Genomic DNA, 21,932 nt, shown 5'->3' with positions numbered 1-21,932 from the left:
GGTTATGCTAAAGTGACAAAGATTTGTCACTGTTAATTCCCTAAACCATCTTTTAAAACCTCTTTTTCATTTCTCTAAGTGGGTGTGTCCATGCTTCCCTTTGCTTTCCTTGGAAACCGCAACATTCCTCAGCCAATCAAGCGATGCATGGCCCCATGACATCACCACCTGTGGAATGAGTTGACATGAACCCTACACTGGTGAATTGCCAAGGCAACCAGCAGGGATGGAGGGAGCTTCAGTGGGTTTTGCCCGTTTCTCAGCGGTATGGTTTAAATTAAACAAGAGGATGAATCAGGGTCTGGGCCTTATTTCATGCAAACCACCACAATAGGCTTAAACCGCACAATGCCTGAGATAAATACATGGTGAAGAATTGATGACCTTGTTCTAGAGTGCTTATAATATTAATCCTGTTAACGAGGTATGCAGTGAAAATGCCAGGAATTGCTGTGGATGTGAATCCGTGTCTCAAAGCATTTTGGCATTCACTTGGAATTGTCAAGTGAGTCAAGAAGCCTAGACAGACAGATGGAACAAATGGAAGTTAATTCATTGCAAATGTGCAATTTCTGAAGAAAACGTTATGCCTATGCAAAACTTGCCCCCACAGTGCTAGGGTATTGCTAGGTGCTTGTGAGGGTGTTCTGGGTGGTTGCTAGGGCATTGCTAAAATGTTTACTAGGGAGTTCTGCATGGATGTAAGGGATTGGCCCTTTGCTGTGAGTTTAACCGAAAGGCGATCTGACCAATCATTACAGCCAATCTGCCATTTTTTTCTGACAAACAAACCAGACAGGAGAGTAGATTAAAGTTGGTGGACTTGTACTTGAAAAATGGTGTGTATTGATGTCTTTCCATGGTTGAAACGAGATACCTTCTGATGTTAATTCATGGTTATTTCATACTATATAACTAGTAAAGATTAAGATTCGACCAGTTCACATATCTCTTGAACTGAGGCGCTACAGCGATCTGTCACGTCACATTAAAGAGCTACAAAACTGTATGGTTGCCAGGGCATTACTAGGTGTTTGCTTGGGGATTCATTATGGAGTTTTGGAAGGTTTACTAGGTGGTTGTTTGGAAGTTATGTATAGTTGCTAGGACATTGCAAGTTGCTTTCAAGGCATTGCTAGAAATATGTGACCCCTGTTTAGACTCTATAACATTCCAGTGCAGACTGGACATGGTTAGACAAGAAAGCACAGGAAATTTGCCATAGGAAAAATATTTTATTTCTGATTATGATAAATGCCCTTTTAATTTCTTAGCACATTTGTGTTTGTGTGTTCTGCAGAAGTAAAGTCTTTCTGGGGAAGATTGCAATTGCAATACACAGCAGGGGGAAAGTCTCTCCATTCAGACCTCCACTAGTGTGCGGACCACTCATGTGTCCTTCACTGTGGGCGAGTCCTTCAATAAGACTACAGTGGATGGACGCCCATACACAGTAATGCTAGATTGCTAGATAGTTGTTACAGAGTTCTGGGTGGTTGCTAGGTGGTTTGCATAGGTAGGTGGTTTCTGGTTTCTATGACATAGCTAAGTGGTTGTTAGGGTGTCCTTGGTGGCTGCTCTGGGAATGCCAGGTGGGTTTTAGGGTGCTTTGGGTGGTTGTAAGTGGTTGCAATGATTCTTGCAGTGATTCTTGCTTTAGCAAAACCACAAAAATACAGCCAATGCCTGATGTCATGTTAAGCAAGGTTTATGGATTTTATTTCAACCTCTTCCAGAATTTAACGGCAACCTCAGTACTCTGCAGCACATATACACTTTGTTTTAAGACATCATGGGTGGTATAAGCTTAAAAATTTTAACAGGAGCATTGAGAATTGTAGAAAACATACACAACACAGCATGCAGACTGAAATTATGTGCAATCTTGAATAAGTCCACTGTGAGCTCTGCTATCTGGAACCTGTAAAATTAATCATCGGCAGCAGACTGAAAGAACAGCAGTCTCTGAATAATGTTAAATAAATGTGTGTCTGTAGAAAAAGGAAATATACGAATAGTGGTAGAAAGAGTTTTAACTTACTTGTTCCAGGAAATAATTCAACAACTGATGTACACTCATGACATTTACATTTATAGTGTTGTTGGATCAGACAGAAATCAACAGATACAATGAGCGCTCTGAAGAAAAGGAATGAGGCAGAAAATAAGTGTAAAAGTGCAACCAAGGACAGTGTCATATACATTTCTATATCCAGGCAAGAGGAAAACAGTGAATATTAATGTCATTTTGGGGAGTTTATAAATTAATGGTTTATTGCCTAAAAAATGTTGGATTGATATGCCATTGTGGCATGAAACTGCAACATAAAATCCACAAACACCAATAATTAATACATTTCTCAGTTAATGTACCCAAAAGAGCAATGCAAACTTGATACCATCTTTCTACAAGTACCACCTCTGACCCTTCAAACATCTCTCCTTCTCTGGCACACAAACTTGGCACATGTCAAATGTGGAAGGAATAGGCTTGCACAATGATAAACCAGCATTTTAGGAATGGAATAGAATAGATTAACTGAAATCTAAGGATCCTTCAGTCTCGTTCATACACACGGGTGCAGACGACATCTCCGACTCTCATGGTCTGGAAGATAAACATCAGAGATGTTAAGAAACCACCATCCAACTGCTTGAACAATTTAAGATCCTTATCCGACGGGCTTAAACACAACAAAAAATGTTGGATCTTGTTCTCTGAATTCAAAGAATGCCCTTTCCAAGCATGCAAGACTGAATTACTAAAAGCTACAAAATATCAATTAAGAACAAAAAACGGTAGCACTTTATTTTACAGTCCTGTTCCTCATGTACATACTATGTACTTATTATAGTGATTACAATAACTATGTAATAACTAGGTACTAACCCTGAACCTACCCCTAAACCTAACCCTACCCCATGTAGTTACCTTGTATTACCAGAACTTTCTTAGATAAATACACTGTAAGTACACTATAAGTACATGTTAGTACACGTACTGTAAAATAAAGTGCAACCCAAAAAACCATTGACATTGAGAAGCCTGTTTATTGTAAGTGGCCTAAATGGGAACAGTGTGACTTCTATAATAATGTGAACACTAATGGTTATGAGTGAATAACAATAATTAATTACAATAACAATGATGAACTAATGAGTCTCAAAGTTTGTTGAAAGATACATCATTTTTTTGTGTATGGATAAAAGTGAACTTCCCCATCAAATAAAGTAAGATATTAAATAGATAGTTCTCCCAAAAATGAAAATTCTGTCATCATTTACTCACCCTCATGTCGTTCCAAACCTGTATGAGCTGCTTTCAGATGTTGAACATAAAAGAAGATGTTTGGAAGATTGCTGGTAATCAAACAGTTGGTGGTTCCCATTGACTTCCATAGTAGGAATAAAATACTATATAAGTCGATGGGAACCATAACTACGACTTTATTCAGCATTGTCTTCTCTTCCGTGTCTGATGAGAGAGAGTTCAAAACACAACAGTGTAGTGATATTCGGTTCGCGAACGAATCATTCGATGTAACCGGATCTTTTTGAACCAGTTCACCAAATCGAACTGAATCGTTTTAAACGGTTCGCGTCTCCAATACGCATTAATCCACAAATGACTTGAGCTGTTAACTTTTTTTAATGTGGCTGACACTCCCTCTGAGTTCAAACAAACCAATATCCCGGAGTAATGCATGTACTCAAACAGTACACTGACTGAACTGATGTGAAGAGAGAACTGAAGATGAACACCGAGCCGAGCCAGAAAACGAACAATAGACTGACTCATTCAAGAGTGAAGAACCGGTTGCATCGGTATTCGGATCACCTGTACTTCTCTCGACAGTTCGATTCAATAAACCGGTTGAAGAAAACGGTTCACCGGTTCTTTTGCGCTCGACGTAATGGCGTCATTGGCGATGATTGCCCTTGATTCAAGCCTTCGGTCATAACCGAGCGCCAACCTCCCGCTCTCTCTTGTGAGGCCAATAAGGAAGTGACTAAAACTGCAATTCATCGACTGGCCGCTTGAGGCTGGCTGCAAAAGGGAGTTAGTCCCATAGACTCCCCATGTTAAAATGCCCAACTTTACAGCAGGAAAAAACATGTTTACAGCCTGGTTCAAAAAATGATTTTGGTCTAAATAGCTAATTTTGCCCTTCATGACAACTGTGAGGGGGGGGGTGAATTTTTTTATAACTCATCCGTTTAAATTATATTAAGACTTAAAGTTCTGCATAATTAAGGGCGTAGCCACTTGAGTGACAGGTGGATTGCCGCTGCTGACACTGCCGTCGTGCTAGGTGGGTGTGGTTACAGCAACTAGCTCCCGCCTTTTTGAGCATTTTTGATTGTCCGGGAGAGTCGCGCGGTGACGCGCTGCCAAGATGGCGACGGCCCGCTCTACACACTTTAGGCTTCAAAAACACACTTCAGGAGTCTACGGGTGACGTCACGGACACTACGTCCATGTTTTTATACAGTCTATGGTCATAACACTAGCACAGAATCAGTTCAGAATCAATCACCAAAAGAATCAGTTAGGTTCAGACGCTATGTGTGTCGGTCTGCTTCACGGTGAATCACACATGCGCAGTATCATCAGCTCCTCGGTTCTCGAATCGGACGCGTCTGACAGAAACGGTTCTTGACTCGAGAAAAAGTTATCTGGCTCGGCTCGGTGTTCATCTTCAGTTCTCTCTTCACAGCAGTTCAGTCAGTGTACTGTTTGAGTACATGCATTACTCCGGGATATTGGTTTGTTTGAACTCAGAGGGAATGTCAGCCACATTAAAAAAGTTAACATCTTAAGTCATTTGTGGATTAATGCTTATGGAGACGCGAAACGTTTTGAAACAATTCAGTTCGATTTTGTGAACTGGTTCAAAAAGATCCGGTTACATCAAATGATTCGTTCGCGATATCACAAACTGCTTTGTTTTCAACTCTCTCTCACAACAGACACAGAAGAGAAGACAATGCTGAATAAAGTAGTAGTTTTTGCTATTTTTGGACCAAATGTATTTTTGATGCTAAAAAAAATTCTAACTGACCATCTGATGTCACATGGACTACTTTGATGATGTTTTTCTTATCTTACGAAAACCAAAGTGGTCTCACGGGTTTGGAACAACATGAGGGCAAGTTATTAATGACATAATTTTAGGCCCAATCCTAATTCTATTTTATACCCCTTCCCCTTCCCCTACCCCTCCGCCTACCCCTTCCCCTTGTCCCCTTGAAACAGAGTGTCAAGGGGTAGGGGAGAAAATATTCCCCTATAGGATTGGGACACCACTACTATGCCGTCACACGTCATCATTCGTCGTCTAGCTCTTTCAATACACATACTGGTGTGCTGGTGTGTTATAAAGCCTTTAATTATTGTTCTGTATTAATGAGCTGCTTACTGACACACACACATATCGGAAATCGCGCAGCTCACACATCCAGGAGAAAATAAACTTGTCAACGCTGCCCCACGACTTTTATTAAATACAGTTTAAATATTGAATCGCTACATTATATTTTATATTATATATTGCTGTTTTTAAGTAAGCTCACTCTAAAAAGATTAACGCACAGACGCGAATACACACAACTTCCATTTCTCTTTCTTTCTCTCTCTCTCTCTCTCTCGAATAGGCAATATTTGAAACAATGGTTTAGCGATTTCTAATTATTAGGGCGATTAGCCCCCATCAATGTCTACGTTATCGCCCTGATCAGACATATGCTGTGGCACTATCATGCAGTCTGTAATGATATGACATTAGCAAATATTAGCGATTTTTTTGCAAACATGTCTTTGAGTAACATGACCGTTAATATGAACTCACAATTGAATGGAACATTAAACAAATGATTACTGTTCGTTAAAATCTTTATTTATGCCAAAAAAGCTTACATTTATGTGTCTTTTTGTTCGCTGTAGCAGCCATATTGCCGAGATAATTCATACCCCTTCGTTTGAAGTGTGGTCCCGAAAAGTCTTAGTTTGAAGGGCTATCTGGCCCTTCCCCTTACCCCTACCCCTCCAGCCAAAAGAGAATCGAGACACCCCTACCCCTTCACGTGAACGCACGAAAAGGAGGGGTAGGGGTAAGGGGTAGGGCTAAGGGGTAGAATTGGGATTGGGCCTTAATATTTGGCTGAACTAACCCTTTAAGACCATATTTAACAAAAAGTAGTGAAATATTTATAAAAGTAAACTATAGCAAAGAAAAATATAAAAAGTTAATGAAATAGCAAAATACAATGTATAATTATTTTTTTAGAATGTAAAAAAAAAACATATAATTCAATTTCAATTCAAGTTTATTTGTATAGCGCTTTTTATGATACAAATCATTGCAAAGCAACTTTACAGAAAATTAAGTTTCTTCAATATTTAGTAGTAGCTTATAAGTGGTGACTGTCAGTTAATGTGCATATGACAGGAATTTTCAGAAAAGTTAATACAAGACGTAGTCAACCAGACAATGAACACTATTAATAGCAACTATAATAATATTGATATCTAAATTAATATTTCTATTTGATTATATTAAATTTGCCCTTTTCTACAAGGCAAATCTGTGAGGCTGAAAAAGCATCTGATTCTATATCAGGTGTGCTGTAAAATTAATGTTATCAACTTCTTATGTTCACTATCTGTTAATCTGGAACTAAAGACCTTAATCTTAAAATGCTAACAGAAGACAACACTGGGTTACATTTATTTTACACTGATATACCAGAAGAACACTTCAGAACCTGGAATCTGAATTTATTTATTTTTTTGGCTTATTCACATGAATTTTGCCACCGGCTCAGTACGACCTTAATAAATTATGACGCATTATTATTAATTTTCTTTAATCAGTTCCATTCATTCTCTCCAAACCCTCTACAAACTCACACTCTCTTTCTCTCACTTTGATCTCTCTGATTCACTTCATTTTATTTTTGTTCCTTTAGTACACGTCTCCACATTCCTCATACAAATGGCGTGAAAGAAGCAGCGAGGAGACAAGAAGCAAATGGAGTGTTTGAGTGGCAAAATGGGAGGAGAGAAAGGATGAGAGAAAGAATGAGGCCGGGGAAACTGAAACCACATCCTTGTCTCCAAATGCTCAGAGGCACTTACCAGCCGATTCCTGAGTTGCTCCACACCCGTCCCTTTCTTCTCCCTTTTACCGCCGATCCCACCCCTTTTACCAAAAACATTTCAACAAGTCTGGATAAGAAATGATACCCTGGAAATGGAACAGAGGGAAAGGTGAAAAAGAAGACGAGTGAGAGAGAAAAAGAATGAAATTGTATTTTCAGCCAGAATGGAGACAGGGGCAAAAGTTCAAGCTGTTTTCTTGCCCTCATTTTGAATGCTTCCCCTATATTTAAAAAAAAGCACATCAGCAAGTTTTTCTTTGGGGTCAATGACGCTACTTGAATTTGAATGCGAAAATCCTGATCCCACATTCACCTACTACTGCCACCATTATCCAGGAGACGGTGAGGAATTCACATATAAAAGAGACAGACAGTGAAAGGAGAGGGGGATATTTCTACATAAAAAGTCGATTATTTGGAGACTATACGTCTGCTCATCTGTGATAACAACCACTGATGTCCAGAATGCATATGCTGTACCAAACTGAAGATTTAATTTCACAAAACATAACAGAAGTTCAATGGGCCTAATGGGCTTAGTTAAAATTCTGCATGGGTTTTCTTAAGTACTTCTAAATTCTAAAATGGAAAACAGCATTCTATTAAGAAACACTCCATGTGTATCTTCATTTTTTTTTATAATCAACAAATAATGCTTCCCTTAGAATATTGCAGGAAGTCATTTCATAGGTTTATGTGTGTCTGATCTTTTCACCCTAGTAGTAATCTTCCGGGTGAGAATTTACAGAAAATGTGATGATACCGAAAAACGTTTAAAATATCATAATTAAACGTATATTAATCTAATGTACAGTGTTGGGAAGGTTACTTTGGAAATGTAATAGGTTACAGATTACAAGTTACCCTGTTTAAAATGTAATAGTAGTGTAACTTTTTCAATTACTTTATTAAAGTAATGTAACTAATTACTTTTGAGTACTTTTTGATTACTTTCTAAATTTGTGAAAATTAAAGAATAATAAATAAAAGCATATACATCAACTTAAATACAGTTATCTAATAAGCATGTGACGTATTTTTTGTAATAAACTCCTGAAATATTGGTATTTTTTTGAAACTGCTGTCTCTGTATATGATGATAGTTTTCTCAAAATAAGTAAAATGCTCATTAAGTGACACAAAGCAGTTCTAGAAATTATGTTTATGTGCTCGTGTACTCCTATATTGAGATGGCAGAGGTTGAAAACACTGCGAGCTTCAGTAGGCCTATGTGTAGTAAATGAAACCATGTCTTTGCCATTAATTTACAGGAGGGGCGGACTGGGAAAAAAATTCAGACTGGGAAATCCAAACTCACACAAACAAATTCATGGACAAAACTATTTTTTTGTATGGACCTGACATAAAACAGGTTTAAATCTTTAATTTGGGGACATGCAAAATAATTAAAAGTTCTCTCCTGAACTGCACCTTCTCTTCAGTCTCTTTATTTTGCCCTGTTATCCATCTCTTTCATGACTTTAATACTCAAGATTGAACAAAACTATACTTTACAATACAATACTCTACAATACTACAATATCTTTATAGAAAAATCCTAATACTGTACACGAGTCATGTTTTTCCCTTACAAAAAATTAACCATGCTTTTATTAGCCTATATAAAAGTAAAATAACCTTGTTTTTTTTGCAAATGGATTTGTATTTATTTTTAAATAAATACATTTGTAAAATAATTGTACATTTTTGGTTATCACAGTTAAACAATAGTAGGCTAACCATTTTCTCTGGATTTATAGTTAAATATTAAAATGTTAATTTTCGTAAGGGTTGTGTTGTTGTTCAGTTGCTTTGACGCAATGTATTTTGTTTAAAGCGCTATATAAATAAAGGTGACATTGACATTGTTGTTGTCTGTCGTAGCTCCCCCTAAACCTATAAAAAAAATCTGTTTTTTTTTCAGCTAAATTACTACTGTAACATTACAACAGATAATAATGATGTCCTTTATATAGTATTTTGAGTGATGACTGATGAGCAACGTGCTGCTGCTTGATTAAATAAATAAAAAAACAAAGACAAAAAAGCATCTTTACAGATGAAACTGACCTGAAACCCTGAACAGTAGTTCTGCTTCTCTCTCTCTCTGTCCGAGTCTGATCCAAACCGTTTGGCGGAGGCGCGGAGAGCTCTCTCTCTCTCTCTCTCCCTCTCTCTCTCTCCCTCTCTCTCTCTCTCTCTCTCTCTCTCTCTCTCTCCATCTCTCTCTCTTTCTCTCCATCTCTCTCTCTCTCTCACTCTCTCGCATTGATTACTCTGAGTCTGATCCAAAACGTTTAGCGGAGGCGCGGAGAGCGCGCGAGTCATGACTAACACTTCATGATTTATTAGAGATTTAATTATCAAATGGCGGATTCGCAAATGATCGCTTTAGTACATTCGGCAGGCAATTATACAATAATGATAATAAATAGTGGGGCAAAATCGACTGCCATGACACCGGGAATTGTCCCGTTTCTCCCGGTGTCCAGTCCGCGCCTGATTTCCACAGAAACGCAGAATGTGCAAGTCATATATTGCATTTTTGGGGCTTTATATTCACAGACACCAGTCGATGTCATGTTTTGATTCAAGTGTACTGACCTACTTTTGATTTAGTCATCCAAAATGTGGCATATTCCGTCCGCGTTAGGCATTTCGTTTTTATGAATGACTGTATTTCCGCATCCCGGAAATTATTAGGGCGGTATGTCTCAGAATAGTCAGTGCAATTTGGGAAAGAAATCAGTTAAATCTGTATGTGGATGTGTGTAAATATTCAAATGTAATCCCCTTTGTAATCGTAAAAAATTTCATAAGTAACTGTAATTTAATTACTCATTTTTTCTTAGTAACTGTAACTAATTACAGTTACAATAATTTTGTAATTAAATTACGTAACGCCGTTACATGTAACTAGTTACTCCCCAACACTGCTAATGTACCTAAATTAATTCCTGTCATGTGAGACCGAGAGCTGCTGAAACACACACACTCCATCTCGTCCAAGAAGAGCAAACGTTTTTTTAAAAAAATCTATTTGGCGCCACCTAGAGTTCGCGCGCTAACATTACAGGAACTGGCTGCGCAACAGATTCCATTTCCACACGTGCACAATTGACGTCAACACGGACGCAACATGGCGAGCCATCTTCGCTTCGTAGCTCGGACTGTCATGGTCCAGAACGGCAGTCTCGACGCGGCATATGGCGCGCTGAGCAGGTACTAATGAGAGGTCTGGTGACTTTGATATGTGTGTAGAAATATATGTGTCATAAATCCTTTATGTAAGCGCTAATAATCGATGTGACCGTGTCATAATCATAGACTGTATAAAAACGGGTCATAATAATACGACACGGAAAGTCGTGCCCCTAACACATAATGACTTTAATAAAGAAGATTTGTATTATATAATGCTTAACAGACTAGTCTTAAGTTAGAATTGTTAATCGTTAGTTAATAAAAATTTTAGTACACTGTAAAGTATAAGTATTTGTTCACCAATGTTGCTTGTAGTGTTGTTTTAGTGTTTTCTTTATATACGTTTACAGTTTTTATTAATAATTTTTATACAAATAATAAATTTTTAATTTTTTTTACTTTAATTTAATTATCCTTGTTAACACACACACACACACCGCACACACACACACATACACAGATATATATATACAGTGCCAACCACTAATGTTTTACTCTTAAACGTGCAGTATGGAATTTTTGGCCACCAGGGGTCACTCAATCAAAATAATAACATGAGACGTACTTTGATGACGTCGGGAAAGAGCGTAGGCTCATGGGAGTTGTTGTTCATTGGAACACGCGCTCTGTCGCTCCCCACATTCCTCACTCATTTTAACTGAGGCCGGCGACACACTGGATGCGTGGCGCAAGCGTCTCAGCTGCGTGGCGTGTCAGTTTTTAATTCGGCTCCCATGTTAATAGGTTAGAGCTTGCAGACTGCCTGCGTGAGACGCGTGTCTCAGGCGCGGCTCAAGGCGCGCGGAAAACGTTTTAGATATAGTTAGTATAGATATAGTTAGCTGAATGGATGCATTCCTGTTTATTAGAATGCAAGCATCTCTCTGTAGTTTCAGCTTGTCACGAAGTTCTCTCTATCTTGGAAATGCAACTCCAATATTTACCCGTGTCTCGTTTCTTCTTCGTCCAAAAACCTTCTCAGGTCATTTATTTCACCCGTACGTTTGCGCTTCACAGAACGTGCAGGCAAAGCATAATCATGATCCACAACTAAGTTATTGATTGAGGTATAAATACAAATATAAACAATATAAATATAAAATATAATAGTCTCGATCAAGGCTAGCTACTACTTTTTCTTCTTCGTCTCGTCTTTGCTTCTGTTCACCTTTGTATTTGGCGTTCCGCCGGGTTCCGCAGGAAGTTAGGTAAACTAGAGGGGTCAAAGTTTATTTGATGCCATAGACGGGCAAGAAAAAGGAAATAAAGAAACGTGCCGTGTCTTCTAATTAAACGATAATTTTCTCTGGATTTGAAAGTTCGTGGAAACTGTCGGGATAATGTAAGTACACAACAAAAAAATATATATAACATAGATATAGTGATATCTGCTATTTTTAAAGCAGAAAAATTACATATTGCGCCTTTAAGAATTTCTAGGGGTGTCAATAATTGTGGCCAACATTCATTGGAGAATAACATGATTTCCCCCCCAATTTCAATTGTTTTACTTCAATGATAGGTTTGAATTTTTTAAATTAAAGATCAAAAGGATATACGATGCAGATTTATTTTTACAGCGACTTTTGCTCATATTTACCAAGGGTGCCAATATTAGTGGTTGGCACTGTGTGTATATATATATATATATATATATATATATATATATATATATAATACGGAAACTTCCTTCAAATGAATGTAGCCTATACAAAGCAACATTTACATTTCAAATTTGTTTTATTTCCTTTTGTTGTTGTTGTTGTTGTAGTTAAATGTAATTACCTCTTATATGGCTTAACAATCACCCTGAAGAAAGTCTTTAATAATAACAATTTAACAATAACTGCGTTTGTATTGTCAAAATGTTTGCAGTATAACATGTGATCCGATGATAACCAATGTTAAATAATAGTGAAAATAAGTAATATTAACATCTGAAAGAAATATCATTAATGCTCAAATAATGCATGACAGTGATATAAAGTCACAGCCCTAGGTAAATAAAGTAATACCATCAATGTAAAAAAAAATTTACGGGTGATGTGTTATTGCAGAAGTTTCTTTAGAGGGTGCAGTAGAGGTGTAGTCTTGCAATCTGGCCTTGAACATATAATCAAAAGTCTTACCTTGAATTTGGTTTGCACGGCTGCCTTGTTTTCACCATGTAACCAAATAATACAGTATGATATTTCATATTTACAGATATTGTAGTTGTAACATGCTCTCTCTCTCTCTTATTCTCTGCAGAGTGCTGTCTTCTGATGGAATAATTGAATCTGTAAAGCGAAGAAGATACTATGAGAAACCTTGTCGTGAGCGAGAGAGAAAGAGCTATGAGAACTGTAAGAGAATCTACAACAGTGAGATGGCCAGAAAAATATCTTTGGTATCAAGAACACAAAGACAAGATCCATGGCTTGGATGTTAAGATGACAAACTGACTGTTCATGTTGAGTCAGACATAGTGATCTGCCTCAAAATAAATATTCACTGGAACATTTTACATGTTCACCATTAAAAAAATAATTGCAGGACTGTGTGTCATAACCTTATTTCCATTTTGAATATTGTGATATTGTTGACTTAACATGCTGTCTATAAACTGCTGTATGTTGTTGATAATAAAAAGCTGTCAAATCATAAGAACTTTTCCATTATTGACCACAGGTTCATTTGTCAAAAAAATAATAATTGGTGTTTTATTGGCTGTAGAAAGTATATTTTCTGAACATTTGAAAACCGATAGCAATTAAAATGTGCACATTGAGCAAAGTTTTAAATAGTAAATTAATTCAAATAAAAGGTAAACATTTTAAAACATGCAAAGCGGTCAAGAAGTGTGGACAGTTTAAGCGTAGCGACACTTTAATCTGATCATTTCTTCATGCTAACATTTTGAAAATGCATAACTGGAGTACTTTATCCGTTGCACCTTTTACAAGATACACATTTGTCCACCAGTGAAAAATGAGCTCCATAAATAAATAAAGCTTATTGTTAAATTTAGCAAAAAATATTGTAAAGTAAAACATTTTATTTTAATTTTTTAACTTTTTGACAATTGTCTAGTGGCACCAAAGCAATAATATTGAATTTGATAAAACACTAGAATGTGAGTCCTTTATAATATTGCTTTCTCCATTTCTCCATGTCTCATTTGAATTAGGAGAGCAATATGCACAGATCAAGCACCATTTACGACTGAAAAGAGTTCTATACAAATATGGTAGATTTTGATGTGAGAGGACAACAGAAGATGGACATTTCAACTGTAGGAAACATTATGTGGATTATGGACTGTGGCCAGAAGATTTTCACTTCACAAGATCTTAATTAATAGACTGGAGTGGTGTGAATTACTTGTGGAGTATCATGATGTTTTTATCAACTGTTTGGTCTCTCATTCTGACGGCACCCATTCACTGCAAAGGATCCATTGATGAGCAAGTGATGTAATGCTAAAATTTTCTAAATCTGTTTCAATGGCCTGAGCCATCGATTTTGTGTGAGTTCTTTAAGATCAAATTAATAGGTTAATTGCCTGCCATCTATAATGTAAAATATCTTTTTTCATTATAATTCTCCAGTCTATGGAAATGTTGGCACAATAAACTGAATTGCACAGTATATGTTAACTGGAAGGAGCTTTGTAGTTAGTGATCTTTCTGTGAGCTCAAGGTCTGTGTGATATGTGTAACGGGGGGATGGGTCTCTCTCCAGAAGGTCATTCAATTCAGTGTATAGCTGTGGATGAGGCCTCAACCCAAGCAGCTGAAGTGGTTTGCTTTCCATGAAGTCATGTTTTCATTTTAGTCTAAATGGTGAAAAATTAAGACATGCCACTTCTGCCTCTTCAGTTGCTTTGGGGATATAAACAATGTCATTCACAATAGTTATTTATTCAATACAGAGTCTTTTATTTGGAGTCAACGTTTGAATTATTTCCTATTTTTAAACATAATCACTGTACCCAAAGTTGTGTTTGTTTTACTGGTAAAATTGTGGATGTTGACCTGTCCATAGAAAAAGATTCCAAGCTGTAAAGTCATGTGACATTCTACCACAGGTTTCACAACATATCACAACAAAAAATTTCATTTATTTAAATAAAAATATTTATTATATGTTTTTAAGAAAATCTATGATTTCATTGTTAGGACACATTAGGTCAGTGTCAGGAATATTACGGATTATTACAGTTAACTAAAAAAAAAAATATTGAAATAATTTGAAATAAAATTAGTAATCTAAAAATATAATAAAATATACAAACATTTTTTACATTTTATTTCAGGTAGTTGCCAAGTCAACATTTCTTATGTAGTTTGACTTGATGTACTAAAATAAGTAACACTAAAACGTAAATAAAAAGGAATAAAAACTCTTTAGTGAACTGATCTGCTACAGATGAGTTTCTCTCTCCTGCTGTGTAAGCGGCAATAGGGCCTTAATGTATCATATCAGTCAGAGGCTGGGATTGTCCTTGGTTTTAGCACTAATATATGGTGATGCTCATGGTGTGAATGGAGGCGAGTTGATCTTGAGAAAGTGGAGCATGGTTAACGCGTGACCTATATTCTGTTGTGTACATTAACTGTTGACCTACAACAGTGCTGGAGGAAGTTAGAGTCGGTGACCTTCAATGACTGACACTGTTTAAAGATTGACCAAGTGTGTTTGTGAATATAAACTTTCAAAGCATTTGTGCGTGGATGTGATTCAAGAGACATTTCACCCCAAATGAAACTGAAGTAGACCAATAAAAATTTTGGGTTAAAGGTTTTATTTACAGTATTTTTACCATTTAGTAACATAGGAATCAACAATCTAACTGTGATTTAGATTTAATATTGGGTGCAGTATTCATAAGTATTCAGTATTCAGTAACATCATCAAATTTCTTTATTTCACACAATAGGTCTTCAGTACTGACTGCATTTATAGGCTACCTGAACATTGTTGTTGGCTCATTATTAATTAATCTGCCCTGAAAGGCACATATTGGGTGCAGTATTCATGAAACATCATCAAATTTCTTTATTTCACACAATAGGTCTTCAGTACTGACTGCACCTATAGGCTACTTGAACATTGTTGTTGGCTAATTATTAATTAATCTGCCCTGAAAGGCACATGTTTACTCTTAACAGTGTCCTTTTGATCATAACAACCATGAAACAAGCCAAAGCAAATGTATAATTATAGACAATATTGCCTGGTCATTTTGCTGACCACAGGGAGCAGCCTCATAAGCTCATTTGTTTTGAGTGAAACTGAGCCAATTGGTTGTCCTGAGCTGACCTTCTCTTTTTTGACAGATATTGTAGTTCTGCTATTAACTGAGTGGATTATGCAATGATTTTACGGGAGGCAGGAATTTTTAGAATGGATTTCTGAATGTAATTTATGGGACACAGTAATAGTTATTATTTGTCAATTCTGAATTAGTTTTTATTTTATATTTTCCATTGTAATTTTTTTTTTTAATTTTTAAAGTCATATTATTATTGTTATTTTAATGGCTGTAGTTTAAACTTAATTTTAGTTAACTACAATAACCGTGTGACACATCTGGAACAGTTAGGGTAAATATCAATTTCATATTCTAAATATAATTTCTCTAAAAGATGCACTAATCTTTAATACATTGTTGATACGCGAGTTTATAATACATTGATATATTATGACAGTACAGCATACTGTTCATGTAGTTACTTCTAACGAATTTGATTCTCATCTAAAATATAGCACTGAAAATTAATTTATTATGTTCCAATCAAATTGTCGGGTACAAACTCTACCTAATGTGGAACAGTAAGTACCATCTGATTCTGTAAAATGTGTTCCCGTGCGTAGTATCTGTGTCTACACACGAGTGCCACGTGCGAAGATGGGGGTGTACAAATAGATGAAACCGACCAATCACGGCTCAGATTCTCAGAGATTGGATCTACTTTCCGTCCAATCAGCTACTGGATTCTCATCTGTCAGCCAATGGGAGCGCAGTCTGCGATGGCTTTTATCCAGCACGTGTAGAAACTCACATGTTGTCCCTTGCTGTATAGTGACGTTAGTAGAGAAGGGAAGAGGAGAGAAGTCCAGACATTCACTCAGGATTCATTCGGGACAATAGTGCGTGCGAACTAAACGTCGGCACACAATCTTAATTAACCAGTTAAGTGAAGAAACTACTTTTAGGCATCCTAACAGCACGTAAGGTTGTGTCGGTGGCGCTGGACACCAGGTTGTTGTGGTACCGACCCAGAAACGAACCACCATCAAGGTAAGGGTATGTTTTATGTTAAAAAATGATAAAAAAAAATAATAAATCTGTTATACTCCAGAATAGCTTCACGTGTTCATCATCGCGATTGATGTGTGTTTACGTCCTGGAGCTGAATGATCCCTTTGTTTTTGTTTGTTAATCTGCTGTTAAATAGCATCCCTTGATGTCAAAATTGCGTTTTAAATTGATTTACAAAGTAGAGAATTAAGTTATTACAATCTGATACTAGTGAATGTGTGGCGTTAATCGTTGCTTTGTTTTTTGTTGTTGTTTTTTGTCCACATGTGGTCAGTGCTTTTTATTTTATTTTTACTTTTCAGTTAACGTTACTTTTCATTTTTATATAAAGAATATTCAATATTGTTTATTGGTTTAACAGCTGACATGATTACATTTATGAATGATTATGCAGCACTGCCTACATGCAACAAGACCTAAAATAATAGTGCTCTTTTAATGTTTAATATTTACATTTATTCATTTATCCGACGGTTTTATCCAAACGATTGTTTTTTTTCTTCTTCTACCAAATAGCTTAGTCCATCTGGTAATTTGTCTTAATGGCACCGCCTACCTGTTTATTTTTATGAGGCACATGTCCTTGAGAGGGTGCCTCATAAAAAGAGGGGTATCATTGGTGTACACCTGTGGGTGGTCATGTTGACGTGTTGACCTGCGTGTATATTTTTAAGTCATCTTTTTTAACTTTCTTTCTGCAGATTGTTTCTGATAAATGTTTTGAGTTCCTAAAAAAGTTGGAGTGAGTTTTCATATGGTTTTGTTTTTATCTCTGTTTTATTTAAAACAATTAGGGGAAAGTGTGATTCCTTATGTTTCTTTTAAAATGGCTCAAGCCTCTGAGTTTTGCAGTTTATAAATCTGTCTTTTCTTCTCAGTAAATATGGGAAAACTGTCCCATGGCTGTGTCTCAAATCTAGCTGTCAATCCTAACAACATTATAGGCACACATATTATATATTACATTCATGTGCTTTTTCATAAACTCCTACAAGACTATTTCTTGAGACACAGCCTTTATGTGGTTTTGTGGCCTTTCACCTAGTGAAAGGAACAGAGTCTGTTGATTTATTTGTTTTATTTTTTTATGATATCTCGTTCTCTCTCTCTTTCTCTTTCAGTTTTGGAATGTATTCTGTGTTTCCTTTATCCATTTTTTTTAATCCATGCTTTGCCTTCCCAATAGTTTTTTTTTGTGCTTGACTCAAAGAAAAAGGAAGTTTCTATACATTTCTCAATAATAAGGGATTTTCTGCAAGTCCAGTCAAGCCAGTACAAAGTAAGCTTTGTATGTGTCCTGCTAATATTATTTAGGCAGAAATTTTGTCTGTGTATGCGTACATATTTCAATTTCAGATTATTTCTGAAGGATCATGTGATGCTGAAGACTGGAGTAATGATGCTGAAATTTCAGCATTGCCATCACAGAAATAAATTACATTAAAAAAAAAAAAAAAAAAACTTAAATAGAAAACGGCTATTTGCAAATCGCAATATTTCACAGTATTACAGATTTACTGTATTTTTGATCAAGGTAATGGGCCCTTTGTGAGCCTAAGAGACTTCTTTTCAATGGATGTTTATATATGAATTTAATGTTGAATTTTCTTTACCAAAAAAATTTAAGGTTTTCCACAAATAATAAAAACATAATAATTAACCAGGTGTTTTATTTATAGGAAAAAAACTATAATTCCAACACACGGTTTTGGTGAAAAATAATAGCACACAGTGAAGAAAATTTGTAACTATTGTAGCTGTTAAAACTGCAAGACTGTCTCATTCTCGCAATTTTAACAAGGATTTGCAAGACGATCCCAGTAACCGTTCTGTCAACTGACTCAACTGGCTTGTTGCACTTTATTGTTTACATTATCTCAGACTTATTTAATGTATCTTCATCTTCATACTTTTCAGTTGCCACATTCCCTTAAGAGAAATCACTCGTTACGATCAGTTCAGTTCATTTCAGCCCATCGCTCCACAGCTTTAAACAATCTGCCACCTCACATTTATCTGTTTTCTCACATTTCAGTGATGCTGTCACCGGGGAGTCCTTCCAAATGGCAAGTGCAAGATTCCCTCTCTTTGACCCCCAGTCTCCTCTACAGCAAGAGTGTCCAGATGCAGCATGAATCGGAGGTCTTCTCCTCTGAGATTGAGTCTGCAGGAGTTGTGCCTGGTCCAAAGCCATGCTCCTTGGCCAATGGGAGCTCTCATAATACAAAATCTCCTCTCCCCTTTATGAACCGGAGGAGTGGTAGAGCTGATAATGTTCAAACTGGATGTTCCTCAGCGTCTCCACCCTACACCATTCAGACCTCAACATCAGTTGAAAGCATTCCCACAGAGGGGGACTTGAGGTTTGCACACAAAGTGAGTGAGACTTATAATTTAAGTCTAGTAGTTATTCATGACTCATTCTCTGTAAATGTTTAGTTTTTTGGTGCTATACCTTTAAGCACACTTACATATGTCAATTGTGCAATGGACACTATTACTGAGAACATTCTTTCAGACATTGGGTTATAAGCTGCTGTTATGTCAAATATAGTTTTTAAGTGGGCCATCTTTTAATATATACTTTGCAACCCATTGTGGCAGATGCTTTATGAAATGTGATGAACAAATGATCTGACAAAGAACCTTGTTAAAAAGAAATGCCAGCTATGACTGTTTCTGATCACATAGAGGGGTATCATTGGTGTACACCTGTGGGTGGTCATGTTGACGTGTTGACCTGCGTGTATATTTTTAAGTCATCTTTTTTAACTTTCTAATGTCAGTAAGCGTTGGAAATTCAGAATGAGTCATTTCTGCAGATTGTTTCTGATAAATGTTTTGAGTTCCTAAAAAAGTTGGAGTGAGTTTTCATAAGGTTTTGTTTTTATCTCCGTTTTATTTAAAACAATTAGGGGAAAGTGTGATTCCTTACGTTTCTTTTAAAATGGCTCAAGCCTCTGAGTTTTGCAGTTTATAAATCTGTCGTGCCTCTGTATTTTGTAACGTTTCTATGATGATGATATATGGATTGGTTAATTTGTGTTACAGTGTGCAGAGCTGCATGGGTACATCAGACCCCTGTTGGAGCTGTTGAAGGGTTTGAAAACGGGTCGATATGATAAAGGTAATGCACGAAAAAATATCATATACACTACCATTCAAAAGTAGGATCTGTACGTTTTTTCAGCAAGAATGAAATGGATTGTTCAGAAGTGTCATTAAAGACATTTATAATGTCACAAAAGATTTCTATTTTAAATAAAGGCTATTTTTTGTAACTTTCTTTTCATCATAGAATGCTGTTTCCATGTAAATTTTAAACTGCACAGCTGTTTTAATTTGATAATATAAAAAAAATTGACACTGAATCCTGGAGTAATGTAAAAAAGAAAAAATATATATAATATGCAGTAATATAGTATATATAATTTGGGTAGCATAAAACTTATTTTAAAAATGTAAAAAAAATATATTTTTTGTTTATTCTCTGCAGGTTTGAGCACATTTCAACAGAGTGTTGCCATGGACAGACTGCGAAGGATTGTGGGTGTTCTACAAAAACCAAACCTTGGGTATTTTATTTTATTCTATTAATCTTTCACCACTGATACATTTCTCAGTATTGTGTCCAATACATATAATGCCATTTAATAAATCATATTTTGATTCCTCCATAGGGAGAAGTATATGGGCACTCTTCTACAGCTGGAGATGATGTTAAAGGTTTGGTTCCCTCGGGTGAGGCCTCAGCATCACGAAGACACCCCTTCACTCCACAGTCTCATGGCTAACCTGCCTCCACGCTGGAATCAGGACCAGTTACATATTCCTGTGAAGGTAAGCGGCTGATGTCCACCTCGTTCTGCAATGTGAAGGAAGATATTTTCAGTGAATGTGCAAGACTTCACATTCATTAGCCATTATAGAACATTATTATGTTTTTAAATGTTTTCTTTCTTTGACCATTTTATTGGTCAATGGGTGCAAATGAGTGTCTCTTACAATCTCGAATGGTTTATTGTTTGTATTTCCTTAACAAAAAATACTTTTATGTTATAAATTGCATCATTCTTTTTCGTTTTTTTTTCAGAAACGCAGATTAAGTTGGTCAGATTCAGACTCTCAAGGTTCTTCAAGCAGCAAACGCATTCAAGAGGACGATCGAGGACTGAGCCCCAGCGATAGCAGCTCATGGCTCAGCAGCTCCGATACCACGTCTAGTGAACTTGAAGACAGCACAATCTGTACAAATCAAAATAATGTGACATCTGAAACCAAACTCATTGAAAACAGCAAACTTCTAGTCAGGCAAATGACAAACTCCTTAAATGAAACCCCTATGACTGCAACAGGAAGACCTCCTCCGCTTGTAATACCATTGTCAGCCACAGACGGCAGCCGCTTGGGCATGCAGGACTGTTCGGTATCCTCCTCTACTCCTACTTCCGCCTCACCAGTGGACATGATGATGAATGAGAAAGATGTGGGTGAATCTGTAAAAGAAGGGCCAAAAAAACAGGTTAATAGTTGCACAGAGATATTAAACACATAACATTTTTTGAAGTTTCTCATAAAAGAATGATTGACTTAAATATTTCTCCAGCCTGTTGATCCTGAGAATTAATTGTTTTTCCACAAAGTTTTGTTCATTTAGTTTTGTTAATTTTGCATTCTGCCACATATATGTACAGCACAGAAATTATCATATGTACTATGTGATATAAGATTTGTGTTTATATGGTTATAGTTTGAAGAAAGAAATGCTAGAGCTGTATTGTTAAGCAGCAAAACATGCACAGCTATCAAACACTCTATTGCTCCACTTTCCATGAGAACACAGACTTCCAGCAATATCTGCAGCTTTATGAACAGAAACCAGGAAGCCAGATAGCAGCAGAAAAATGCTTTGACAAAACGTCCAGAAGCATGACTGCAATTGCAATCTACTTTAATGTTCTTTGACTTGAATTGAAAACCACTTTGAGCATCGGATGAAATAGAATTGCATCATATGGGAGGATATTTTAGAGGCAGTTTTATTTATTGCATTATTACTTGAAGAGACTGAATTCACTAACGCAGCCTTAAAGTGTCTGTACAAGTGGGCTGTGGTCCATTATCATAGTTTAGTGTCTTATTTATTAAGAGACCGAAAGAATAATCCCAGGAACAACAGATGGGATGCATCGTGAAGTGTTATTCTATAATCTGGAGAGTAAACATTCATTTATTGAAAATGGTCTTGCCAAAAACAATG

The 21,932-nt window shown here is 36.5% G+C and overlaps 2 protein-coding genes across 2 annotated transcripts; both read left to right on the top strand.

Moving 5' to 3' along the window:
• Window positions 1-10,223: 10,223 nt before the first annotated feature.
• On the top strand, window positions 10,224-13,194 carry LOC132104649 (small ribosomal subunit protein bS21m-like). Its single transcript, XM_059510211.1, has 2 exons — window positions 10,224-10,383; window positions 12,616-13,194. The coding sequence occupies exons 1-2, from the start codon at window positions 10,301-10,303 to the stop codon at window positions 12,794-12,796; spliced, it is 264 nt and encodes an 87-aa protein (XP_059366194.1). The 5' UTR covers window positions 10,224-10,300; the 3' UTR covers window positions 12,797-13,194.
• Window positions 13,195-16,409: 3,215 nt separating this feature from the next.
• LOC132104050 (circadian-associated transcriptional repressor-like) lies at window positions 16,410-21,504 on the top strand. The gene is made up of 6 exons (XM_059509237.1): window positions 16,410-16,651; window positions 18,708-19,048; window positions 19,724-19,799; window positions 20,169-20,247; window positions 20,353-20,512; window positions 20,766-21,504. Exons 2-6 carry the CDS (start codon window positions 18,710-18,712, stop codon window positions 21,225-21,227), a joined length of 1,116 nt encoding a protein of 371 aa, XP_059365220.1. The 5' UTR covers window positions 16,410-16,651; window positions 18,708-18,709; the 3' UTR covers window positions 21,228-21,504.
• Window positions 21,505-21,932: the final 428 nt, after the last annotated feature.

The sequence above is a fragment of the Carassius carassius genome, chromosome 25, assembly GCF_963082965.1.
Source record: "Carassius carassius chromosome 25, fCarCar2.1, whole genome shotgun sequence".
Lineage (NCBI taxonomy): Eukaryota > Metazoa > Chordata > Actinopteri > Cypriniformes > Cyprinidae > Carassius > Carassius carassius.
The sequence above is the reverse complement of the archived record's forward strand: the minus strand, read 5'-3'. Positions and strand labels throughout refer to the sequence as shown.